This window comes from Candoia aspera, chromosome 13 (genome assembly GCF_035149785.1).
Source record: "Candoia aspera isolate rCanAsp1 chromosome 13, rCanAsp1.hap2, whole genome shotgun sequence".
NCBI classification, from domain to species: Eukaryota; Metazoa; Chordata; class Lepidosauria; order Squamata; family Boidae; genus Candoia; species Candoia aspera.
This window is the reverse complement of record NC_086165.1, coordinates 12,163,721-12,176,626: the sequence shown is the minus strand read 5'-3', so window position 1 is coordinate 12,176,626 and position 12,906 is coordinate 12,163,721. Positions and strand designations below refer to the sequence as shown.

The window sequence follows — 12,906 nt, the reverse complement described above, 5'->3', positions numbered from 1 at the left end:
CGGGGGACATCCTAATGCACGCTTCCCTGTCCTGATTCCTCTCAGATGTGTTGGGACGGCAACTCCCAAAATTCTCAGCATTTGAGGAATTCTGGGATCTGCAGTCTCATTGTATGTGGAGGGCTCCAAGTTGGAGAAGCCTATCCTAATGGCTTGAGCTACTGTATAGATCAGTGTTTCTCAACCTTGGCCGCTTGAAGATGTGTGGACTTCAACTCCCAGAATTCCCCAGCCAGTATGCTGGCTGGGGAATTCTGGGAGTTGAAGTCCACACATCTTCAAGTGGTCAAGGTTGAGAAACACTGGTATAGATATCCCCTCAGATACAAGTCATTTGAAGATAAGGAGACTTAAGGTAGCATGTCCAAGGTTGTGGGCCACATACTGATTTGGGGGGGGAAAGGGCACATTGGTGCAAGAAAAATAACAGCAAGAACATAACCCATTCCATTAATTAATTAAAAATAATTGCATCTGTGTATATTTTTCATCTCCCCTTCCACCATCGCTTGTGTTTCTCCCAGTTTTTCACTGTTTTCTTCAAGTGAACATTTGTTGGGTCAGCTCCTTTCTGATTTATCCTCTCCCTCTATTGTGTTTGGATCTTTGGGGTTGTTGCTTGTGTTTTGGTGCACCATCTAAAATTAATCTCCATCTGTGCTGATGTAACACTTTTTCCCAGTGTTAAATAGGTTGTGTTTGGTTATGACAACACAGAGTGTATAGCATGTAAGTTTTGAATACACATAAGAGAAACTTGGGCAACTGGGAACAGTCTACTGTGGTTTTGGGTGAAATGCATGTCGGTGAGAACAAAGGGAAGCAAAGATTATTTGTGCTGGCAGTGCAGTGCTGATCTAGGTAGTTTATCACTGTTGCCTTTTTTTTTTCTTTGAGCCACTGTCTCAACTTCATTTTGGCCATAGCTTCTCTTGCCACTTGGCTGTGCTGCTGAATTTCCATCTAAGCTGATTGCAAGGGGTGGGGGGAGTATCTGTCTGTTTCATGCATTTTTTTTTCTTTTCTTTTTCAGGACTCTCTGTGGTGTTTATGGGTTTGACTTCCTTTCCTTTATGAAAGCTGACCCTGAATGTACTGTGTTTTTCTGAAGGCCTTTTATCTGCTTCTGTTGCAATAATTTCTTGCTTGAAATTTTACAAGGGCTCAAAAAGATAATAATAGATTGTCTCTGTTTTCCCCTCTGGTACCCTCTTTCTTTTCTGTTTTTCTCTGACACTGTATTTTTTCTGTCTGACATCCCCTTCTCTTTCCCTTTATCTCTTACCTCATTTTTCTTATACTTTTTTTCCCTTTCTCTCTTCCTGACACTCCCTTCTTTCTAAAGCTCTCAGTTGACTATTCTATGTCCTTGACATCCTCGTTGTATCTTTCTCTCTGATATCCTTTTTTCTGACACTTATTCTAACCCCAATAGAAGAGAACTTATTCTAACTTTATTTAGCTTCCCCCCTCCCTTGTCAAACGACCTCCCCTCTCTCTTTTTGACTTCTTCCTCTCTATCTGAAATGTTATCTTGCAGACTTTTTCAAAAATTGCTTTGGATTCACCTACCTAGGAATGAAAATCTGCAAAAGAGCTGCTAGTTTTCTCTCTTCCAACCCCCAGCAACACCACCAATGCTTTCCTAGGCTTGGTATCACAGGTTTTTAGAAAAGGAATTAAATCTTCTTTGTTCCAGCCAGTTTTTGTGGCTGGTTTGAGACTCTCTGAACTTAATAACTACTGAAATGTTTTTAATGGACAGTGTTTGTTATTTTTTTCCCCCCATTGGATTGTTTTGCATTAACCTTGCATGGTTTAGCAAGCTTGGAAGGAGAAGCAGGGTGGACAATAGCAAACAAGCTGATTTTTTCCCCAGGGAGAGTTATATGGCTGCCTTGACTTTGAACCTGGCAAATCATTTGGCTACCCCGAGGCCCTTTCCCAGTAAACAGATTTTTGCACAGAATAAAAGGTCAACAGAAGCCTTCAAAGAGACCTGCACTGCAGGCTGCCCAGCTGTTCCCACCTTTTTTCCTTCTTTGTTTTTTTCCCACAAAATCTAGTTCTCCACAAGCAAGGGATATTTGATTGAGTTCAACAGTTTGATGCTCATCTATTCAGTATAAAAGCCATTTAGGAATCAAAGGCTGATGTCAGCCTTACCAGGTAGACCAGACAGGAAACAAGACCAGATAAGCTAATTGTACTTTATTGTAAAGCTGCATTAACAGAATCTTGCAAGTCTGAAAGTACAATTCTCCCATCATCTCCATCACAGCCTGAGAAACTAGGGAGGGTCTCTTCCTCTTGCCCCACCCACTATCCAGCTGCTGGCTATGCTGTCTCTTACCTGACCGTTCCCTAGACAGCATCTCTTTGCCCTGTCTCCCAAGGTCTTTCCCACATACATTACAGAACTAAAGCAGGTGTAATGACTTCCTATTCAAATCAATAACCAGACTCACATAGAGGTGAGTTCTGGTCTCCGAATGGAGGCGTGGGTTCAAATCCCACTTCTGAGGACAGAGGCACGATGGCTCAGTGGGTGAGATGCCAGGAAGACTGGTAAGTGATGATTGCCCCATGCTAATGCTGAACGGGAGGGGGCTGCTATTAGTTCATACCAGGCAGAGAGACAGATGGTGCGAGTGCAAAGGAATTCATGTTTGGGCTATCTTGCCTGGCCAAGGTCGATACCCGGAGATTGCCAGTAACGGTCTGAACACCTGCAGAGGAATGGTGTTGCACTGACAATGAGGGGAGGGGTCTGGGATCTCTTGTGGTTTAATTGGGAGAAATCCCGTGCTTTTGGTATTCTCAGCTTTGCCTGTGTTTCTGCATACTATTCATCATTAAATTACATTTCGATAGACCTCTGTGTGAGTCTGGTTATTGATTTGAATAGGCAGTCATTCCCATACCATAGATATGGTGGGAGGATATGTACAAGGACGCAGCATACACATCAAAAGGCAAAGAGTGCAATGAGGAAAATACAGCGTTATACTAAAGACCATCTGCTTAATAGCTTCGTGTGTTGTACCTCTGCCACACACTTACAAAGCAAGCAGAACAGCCATGGAGAAAGGGTTCAACTGGGTCACATTCATTTTAACTTGTAAGAAGCTAATTTTAATCACTTGTTTTTGAGAGAAAGAAAAGGAATTCTAATTTGTATTAGGGGGTGTAATGTATGTCATTTGGATTAAATTTTTGGAGGAAAACAATGTGGTTTTTTTGGGGGGGGGCAGGGAGGAATGAAATCTTCCCTAATCAAGCCTGTGGCTTGCATTGACTCCTCTGAGAAATAGTTGATAGGTTAGTTTCAGCAAAACAGATGATCAGAGGCTGAAACAATCGCTGCTTTTTTGTTATTGTGTAACTGAAAAACATGACTAAGCAGATTCAGTGGATCTTATTTTGTTTGGCATGTAAACATGATTGCATTCTCCCATTCACACTGCGATTTTGTAAGGAGCCATAACAGGAAATACACTTATATTATAATGGAAACAGTGATGGAGTATGGATCAGCTCATTTTGATTAACTGCCTTTTATTGAATTAAAGAAAACAAGTTTTGCAGGGAATCTTCACACACACACACAAAAGCAGCCTACTGTAATACTGGAATCAGAGCCTTGTAAAATAGTAGGATGTTTGCAGAGATTAAGACAAGGGAAAACAAACCTGTCTTTCAGAAGCCATTAGATTTGCAGATGGTGATAGCTTCAACAGCTGTACTTGGATTTAGTTTGATGTCCGGTTGCAAGGAATGCTGTTAGCCAGCTAAGTTTGTACACCCAGAGAGAATCCAGATGTTGAAGGAGTCAGATTGTCTATGTGCAATGGAAGATTAATTAATCAGCAAAACAGCGTTGTAGCAATGTGTGACATCAGAGTATGCAAGGAGGCTTAACACTATGAGTCACTCTTGAATAAATAGCCTCAGAGACAGAAATGTAGAAATTGTTTTGTCCTTTGAAAAATGGAATAAAGTACTATGTTATTTATCTTTAAAGGATGTCTGCTAAGGGCTTACTGGGTTCACTTACAATAACAAGCCATGGTTTGTTATATAAACTAATTGGCTTCACACAATTTGCTAAGCCTAAAACAAAGTTCATTTGGCTTAGTAGATAAGAATCTAGTTAAGATTGTATGTCTGGAGGCAAGGATAATCCAGAATTGCCGAGATTCCAACTTTTGATTCATAAGCAATTGAGCCCTCTTGATGCCAGCAGCTCAGGAAGGCAATAAGCTAGGAACAGCTGGGCACAGCAAACCAGAAACTAACAAAGAAGTAAGAGCTTCCTGTTACTTTTGAAGCCAGACCTGCCCTAACATCCCAGAAATGAAAACCATCTTCTGATCCTGGCATCTGTCTTCAGTTTGCTTGGGACATGACAAACTGGGAGCCTGGTTGGGGATCTTCTGCTTTCTTGTTGGATGAACCATTCTTGCTGGCAGGATAGCCAAGCAAACACATTTAAGCAACACCACTTGGGTACAATAGGTAAGAAGTTGAAGTAATTCCAGGTAGGATTAAGCCCAAATATGGAGTTTCTATAGTGGCTTCCAACCTAGTCGTTCATGGAGTTAGAAGGCCCATATGATATACATATAAATCATCTTTCTATGTCAGGCAGTTGATGCTTTATGGCCATCTGGAGCTTCAAGGGAGCAACCCTTTGAATTGCAGGCTTTCCTAGATTTTGGGTCATCGTTACCAGAGCTAGGAATTACTCCAAGGTGGGCTTTTTTCTAGTATGCACTTTCCCAGATCATGCTCTTCTTCAAAGATCCTGTAATGGTATGTGGGAATAACCCTGGGAGGCAGGAGGAAGAGCCACAGACTGGACAACCAGTATGTAAAAGGTACTCCACAGAAAAAGAGGGGGTGGAGGAAGTGTTCAGAAGGGACCCTCTCTAGTTTTCTGGACAGTAAAAGGAGAGGAGAAATAATTTCAGTCTTGCAAGATTGATGTTAGCCCTTCAAGGTAGTCCAGACAAGAAGCACAGCAATGAATACTAGCTCTGTTGTAAGGGTACATTAACAGAATCTTGCAAAACATTGGGACGTAAGTAATCAATGGCTGCATTTGTGTGATAACATCACCATGGGGCTGTTATCGTTTGGGCATCATCACATTTTGCTGTGGATGCTATTGTTGTTACTGCCTCTTATTTCTATGTATGCTTTTTGTTCACTTGTATTAACTATTAGAGCAGGGAATTAATCATATGGGTCTTTATATATTAGTTTAGGTTTTGATAAGCAAGTCTACTCCAATCATAGTGTTTATAGAAGTTTTGGGCTGCGGCTTCCATCACTTTTGTTTAGTTAGGAGGCAACCAACTTTTGAAATTACTGTAAGTGTTCAAACTCTTTTGAAACTAAGTGTGCTAGAGTATATTCTTTCTGGGTCTGAACATTTCTTAGCCTTTAGCACCTCATAAGTTTCTACAGCATCCTAACTTTTATTCCTCCTCCTGAGCAATGAGGTATAAATTCTTCAAAGCTCAACTTGGATGAACCCTGAAATGCCCAGAATTTTTTTGCTGTGAAATGACAATAAAATTATAAATTGTGCAGGATTTTTCTCAAACCAATGCTATTTACCTATTAGATTGATTCATTGATTTTTATACCCTCACAATCATAAGACACTCAATGCTCCCAAAGCTAATAAATAAAAACTATTGACTTCTAGACTGAGCTAGATCATCCTACATATGGTGCCCTCCAGATGTGTTGGACTACAGTTCCCATGTGAACAGCACAACCACTTACACCAGTTTAGGAAATCATGGAATCATAGAGTTGAAGGGGCAATTTAGGCTATTGAGTCTAACACTCATTGCAGGAATCCAGATTAAAATACCAGCTGTCCATCTGCTGGGGACACATCCAGGGAAGGCAAGCTCATCACTTCTCTGTGTGATTGGTTCTATTGTCAAACGTTCTTACTGTTTGGATGATTTTCCTAACAATCAACAACAATCTGATTTCCAGTAATTTAAATCTTCAATTTCTTTCTCCTACCCTCTGATGTAATAGAAAACAAGTCTTGACTTTCTTCTGCATGAAATGTTTGCCTTCCTTCCTTCCAAACGTATCATATTGCTCTTCCCACCCCTCCAACTTATTTTCTCAAGGCTAAGTATTTCCAATTCCTTCAACTCTCTTCACAGGACTTAATTTCTAGTCTCCTGATCATCCTTGCTGCCCTTCTCTGAATTATTCCAGATTGTCTGAATCCTTCTTCAAGGGTGGGGTTGCAAATGGAATTACTCGAAAGCAAATATCACATGCCTGTGAATTCCTCATTCGTGACTTCCTTTTGCCTTCTGAGCGTGACATAAAATGAAGATTATTGTTATTTTCCGTTTATGTTCAAATACGGTCTGAAACAGAGAAGGTATCTTATGACCCTTTCCCTCTAGTATTGCTACCAGCAGTGGTATCCATAAATGTCCCTGAATTCTGGTATTTGCAATCAGATTTCCTTTTTGTTTTTATGTCTTTGACACCAAGATCCATGCTTTCCTTGTAGCAGTATCATATAAGATATTAAAATTCACATATTCATATTTTGGAATACATTGAGACCACTACTAATTCCTCAGCAGATGGAGAGCCAACCTTCCCATCAATAATTGGTAGCCTTGGATTGTAGGCATTTTGTGGTTGACTTTGTTTTGGAATCCCAGAGAAGATCCAGAAGGAAAACTTTGTCAATAGAGAAGGAGGGGAAAATTCTTCCTGCCCATGAGCAGACCTAATATGAAACATGTAAAACAAAACCATGGGCTAACCAGAATTTGGAGAGGTAGATGTTGGAATTTCCATATCATTTCTGGATAACTTGAACATTTATACAGTGGTTTACTTCTTTACTATATTTAACACACTGTAGTTTTGCATTAAGCACATTCTCAGTGCTAACCCTAGCCGAATCATTTTTGAAGTAGAAGCATTTTCCAAACTGGGACCCATAAGAGAGTTTTGGCCATAGACCAAAGATGACCTATATGAGAAAAAAATTAAGTGTGAGAGATTATGGGGGGCTGGGAAAGGAATGGAAGAGAGAAGAACCATAAACATTCAAGGGACAGTGGGTGAGTCAGTTTAAAGCTTATCTCATAAATGCCAACTCAGCCCAGATGATCAGATACTTTGGAAGAAGGATTTCAGATTCTTCAGAGAGACTTCTGAAGTGGCTGAGATCTACATATGAGAGTCAGTGAGAGATAGCGTGAGCAAATAGTCATTCTGTCCAAGACCTGCAAATTCCCTGGCTTCTCAAATGTCTACTACATCCCAAGGGTGGACTTGATGAAAGAACTTCTCCAGTGAGACTCTTCCAGAGTAGAAGGCTGGGCAACCAGGAGGACTGGAGAATGATAGAGCATTGGGTAACAGGCCAAAACAGCAAATACAGTGCCAGCACCAGCTCACAATTACAAGGTCAGCTAAAAGGCATTGCCCAAAGAAACTCTAAAGTAATTTTCAAGCAGCCTCAGAAAAACTTCATTCATGGGGGAGGAAAACTTTCAGGAACAGTATTAGTTCCATAATTGGGGAAAACCTTGATCATCATTTGTGGTTGATGGCATATCTCTGCCATGCTTTTATGGAAACCTAACAGCATGTTGTTTTTGAAGGTTACTAGAATATTAGTCACAAGCACAGGCATGTATTAGTAAGCCTTGTTTGCAGAGAATTTTGAACCAAATTCCAGTTTATTCCAGCATCAGATAGTTTTAGTATTAGTTGCTTATGTTTTCGATTAAGTTCTTAATCATTTGCTTTTCTGTACCTTTATCTTGCAGGTTCCTCGTCTTTCTGTATTAAAACAAAGGAAAAATGGTTTAGAGTCTACCAAGATTCTTCCGGTGCTTTTTTATCCCCGTTTTCTGTTGTCTTTCCCAAATAGCCTGTGGAATATTTTTCTTGGAGTAAGAGTATTTTTGGGGGGTTGTTCTTATTATCTTACCCAAGTCAAACTGAATTTCTTGTTCGTTGTATAAGGCAACAGCAGGGAGCAGAAAAATGAGTGCACAGGGTCATTTAAGGATAGTTGATAGAAGACTTACCTCTGTCTTAGTGAGGCTGTGGCTGTGTTTGTCCAAGTCTTCTGCAGCTGTTTAACTTGGGTCTTTTTTCCCAACTGAGGAAAGATTCAGTGAAAACAAGGACATAGACCATAGCCTGAGGTAGACTTGCCATGAGTTGCATTCACAGATTGTTCTCATGTAGGATGTTTTCATCATAGTTTGTTGAACAAGCCATAAGAGCCTGCTTTGCAGAGAGTTGGATGGCTTATGCTATGTCTGAAACAAAATGCATGATGGCCTAGTGAACGAGGCCAAAGTACCTGTTGAAAAATTTGGAAAATCTAGGTAAAGGTGTTCCTTTTTTTCTTAAGGAAGATATTTGTGCAGCTGTCAGCCTTCCCAGGTAAAGCAGACAGAAAACAGGACCAAATGAGCTAATTCTACTTTACTGTAAGGCTACATTAACAGAATCTTGCAAGTCTGAAAGTACAAATCTCCCACCATTTCCTTTATAGTCTGATAAGCTAGGGAGGGTCCCATCTGAGTTTCTTTCTCTGCCTGTTATGCAGCTGCAGGCTACGCCCTCTCTTATCTGATCATTCCCTAGGCAGCATCTCTTCCTCCCGTCTCCCAGGGTCATTCCCACAAACCGTTACATCAGCCTATTCCCAGAATACCTCATCCAATTATCCTCACCAGACCTATACACTTGCTTCTTACCAAGCTATTGTCCTCCTGGCCATTTGTCCTTCTAATTCAAGTTGGACAACATGGGCAGTTGATTTCTAGCTCTTAGACATATTTTCATTCCAACATTGCCAGAAAATGTTTGGGATCTTCTGAAGATGAAGTATGCATTCTTGTATAGGACAATGGTTCTTCCTCTTTTAATTAGACATGTCCTATTTAAAGCACATGATGAAAACCGCCAAGTTTATTGTATATGTATATAGTTGACTCTAGGAAGAAGCACTATAGAATCTAAGAATCCAAGAAAGAAAGAAAAGCTCAGTTTGGGTTTAGGAGGTAGATTCAACTGCCCAGTGGGAATCGCAAGAGAGATGGAGAGAGATTGAAAAAATGGGCGATGAATGTTGGACTGCATTTGATTGCCAGCCAAGAAATTTCAACATATTGTATTTTAAGATGTTCTCCTATTGCGCTGGATGGGCTGAAGCCAGGGCATCAGAAGGGATGAGGTAGTGGGAATCCCTGAGATTACTTTGAGAGAGAATCCAGATCTTGGTTTGAACTAAGCATGAATGGATTCCATTTCTCCAATCTTGTAAAAGCAATAGGCAGTCTTGAATATACTCAGCATAAAACCCAGAACTTGTCTTTATCTATTCAGTCTATAAATGCCTAAAACAATCCAATATCAAATGGGTTCATGATTTTGTGTGTGTGTGTGTGTGTGTTGCAAACACTACCAATGTAATTTGAAGTCCATCTATAAATAAATTCCCATGAGTTCAAGAGGACTTAATCCCAAATTCGTTTTTGTAGGATTGCAGATGCAATTCTTTGTATACCATGTGGATGTGTAAGATATCTTTTATTAGCATTTATTACAATCAATATATTAATTACTTGAAGGCAGATATTCATAGAATCCTAGAATTGGGACTTCATAGGTCACCTAATCTGAAACTTCGCTAGGTGCAGGATCTGCTAAAGCATTCAGACAGATGGCTATACAGCCTGTGTGAAGACTTGCGCTGAAAAGGAATATACCAATGTGAGGCAGTCTGTTCCACTTGGCTAACAGCTCCTACCATCTGGAAATTCTTCCTAATTGCCAACATGAATCTACTTCTCTGTAGTTTCAATCTAGCCCTGCCCTCTGATAAGAAGTAATTCATAGCAGCTTCTCCCAAGATTAATCAATGTTGCATTTTTAGTAAGCATTTTTACATTGGCAAATGAATTTTAAGACATGCAAGAACTGCAGGATAATTGTGCTTTGACTCACATTAATGGAAAGTATGAATTTGGTGAGTTTGTATTGAGATGTGAGTTAAATAATTCTCCAAACCTTATGTGACTATTGTTATTAAATCAATAAATGTACCTTGATGTTCTGCAAAGTTTCTGTGTTGATGCATCTACAGGAAGATTTATTCCATTCTGCATCCATCCTACTCATGTGGGGTCTTGGAATAAGCACAATCACTGGGAAAAATGCATTCAGGACAACAGATAAAAGCCCACAAGAAGGATGAAGTATGTTTGTAGCCATTTGACAGAACCATTATCAGAACAAAGGTTACTCAGCCCAGCTGGTGTTTGCTCTTGAGTACCATACAGGTTGTATAAAGGCAGCTTACAAAACTTGTGAATGAAAATTTGAAGATGCAGGTGGAGGTGTAGTCTCCTCGCTAAAAAGTAGTAGGGGGCAGCATGTGGGTCTAGCCAGTAAACTTTCTGAGGCTCTCTCTTCCCACCAGTAGTAGTATTTCTTCTACCTTGCTTTAGTCAAGAGCTTCTGACCTAAGATCCAAAAGGCTCTGGAACGACCTCCTGCTCCTTGATCTGGCACAGGTCACAGATAACTTCTTGATAGCTGTGGAAGTTTCTGATGTTGGGCAAAGAGGATTAAAACCAAACTAGTGTCAGTTTTGGACACTGGGTCATGCCAAGAATGGGTTATTGAGTTTCCCAAGGAGTTTATGTGAAAAGATGTCACACAGTTTGTTTGTTTAGGCATGGATTGTGGCATGGGCAACAACAGGCAATCTGGGTTTGGAGACCGTCTTCTACAATCACTGACCATTGGCCATGCTTGAGAAGACACTTGGGGACCAAGTTGCCTATTATTGCATCCACGTCTTAGGCAGTGGTCTTTTTCATCACTTACATAAAAGGCATACCTTCTACCCATTACTACCCAACCATTGGTCCTCCCCATCTGTTGGAAAGCAAAATGTTGGTCCTGTTTGCATCATTTTGTGGGGAAAGATGATGAATAATGGAAGCCTTTTTTTTTTTGTCAGAGCCCTCTACTCATGAAGCAATAGGTTGTGAAGGTGCCAAAGCAAAAAGTATAACCTGTTTTCTTAATATCTTTCTTTTGAATAAGCCAGATCCAGGTATGGTGAAGGCTTGGGGAAAATGAATAATAACTGGAAAAATATGGAAAAGGCATGCATTTTTCTAAACTTGTATAAATTGCTCAATCTTGAGACCTTAGGGACTTCCAGTGGTCTGATGGTTTGAGTGATTATTACTTTGATTTGCTATACCAAAAGAATCTGCATCTTGTGCTTAACAAGCATAGCAATGGGTACTCAGATTATTGGAGATTATGTCATATTTTCTGTTGTCCTACTTTCTGAGCCATATCTTAAAGAAGGTCATTGGGGTTGTATATAATTCAGGACAAGAATTGGCATCTGCTGTAATCTTTCAAGGGATCTTTGACAGCATTCCTAAGTGAAGATATAAGAAGTCAAAAATATGAGTGTGGGCAGCATGCTTCATTAAGGTGCCCCATGCCAGAAAAAGCATCACATGGAACCAATTATGATTTTCATAACTGTCTCAGTACTGGGAGAAGAGAAAGAAAGAATCACATACGTTTTCCAGTATGTGACTTGACTGTTACCATCAAGCATGGGGATTTTTTGTTTCCTTACTAGATGATTTATGACTATGGTTTTTAATTCATTGTCTTGTTGCAGAAATGTCCAAAATTTTAGAGCATATGCTTGCTTTCACTGAATGCTTTGTTTCTCCTATATATATATATTTTATGTCTGTGATAGATACTAAATCCTTCAATTCCAATCTGTCTTCTCTGCTTCTATTGGTTTAATGTGGTTTTACTTGCAGTGGTACAATTATTTGAGCATATTGGGCTCATATATTGCTTTAAATCATGGATCAGCAAGTTTCTAATTCTGCAAAACCAATCTCTTTTCATTGTGGCTGATGGGAATGAGAATTCAACAAGATTTGGATGGTTGGACACTACTTTCAATCAGGTTTGAAAAATGGGATAGATTATTTTTTTCTAATAAATAAAGCAAAACATCATAATGATCGTATAGAAATTGACATAGGATTAATGTATGCCTCCTACAAAAATAGGTATCATCCTCCTAAGAGTCTCAGTGGCAGAAACTCTGACTTCTGTTTAGAATTTGTGTCGTACATTCACACCCTTTATTGCCAGATTCAGCTGCTGAGTGTCTAATGGGTGTGTAGCTGTTGCAAGGCCACTGAAAAACAAAATCCTGCTGGTATGTTTTGGTGTGTGTGTATTCAAATGTTCCACAAACTAGCTAACGTGAAGTGTCCCATCGGTGGAAAGTGTGAATCCATAGGTTTGATGAAGTTACTATAATTGCCCCTCCTTACTCTATTCTGCTTTCTCTTTCGTCCTTGCTGCCAGTCTTTTTAGGAACCATATCACGCTGATGGGATATTGTACTCTTAGCACTGTAAAATTATGTGAATTATGATTGTGCTGCTCTAAGTCAAATTGCCATATTGGTGGACCATCTTTTTCTTCTTTTTGTTCTTGTTTGCACTCCCCATCCCCACTGTGTAGGGAGGATTTTAGATTTGAAAACTGGCACAGTAAAGAAGGAAGGTCAACAATCCTCAATGAGAATGTGCATGGGATCCAGGCGCTCATTCATATGCAGAATGAGGTATGCTATATATTTATGTTACATACACACGTATACACTTGTATATATGCAGTACACATATGCACACATGTATACATATATGCACACATAAAAATCTGCTCCAGGGTTAAATTCTAAGGTTTTTCCTTCTGCCTTTCTTCCTGACTGTTGGCTGTTCTTTTCCTGGTCTAGAGAGTCAGAGACATTGA

The 12,906-nt window shown here is 39.9% G+C and overlaps 1 protein-coding gene across 1 annotated transcript in view; it reads left to right on the top strand.

Annotated features, from left to right (window-relative positions):
- ARNT2 (aryl hydrocarbon receptor nuclear translocator 2) overlaps positions 1-12,906 on the top strand; it is a 102,138-nt gene that overhangs the window by 35,871 nt on the left and 53,361 nt on the right. Inside the window, exon 6 of the mRNA XM_063313965.1 lies at positions 12,616-12,718. Within this exon, the coding sequence (XP_063170035.1) occupies positions 12,616-12,718 (103 nt within the window). The remainder of the gene's footprint in view (positions 1-12,615; positions 12,719-12,906) is intronic.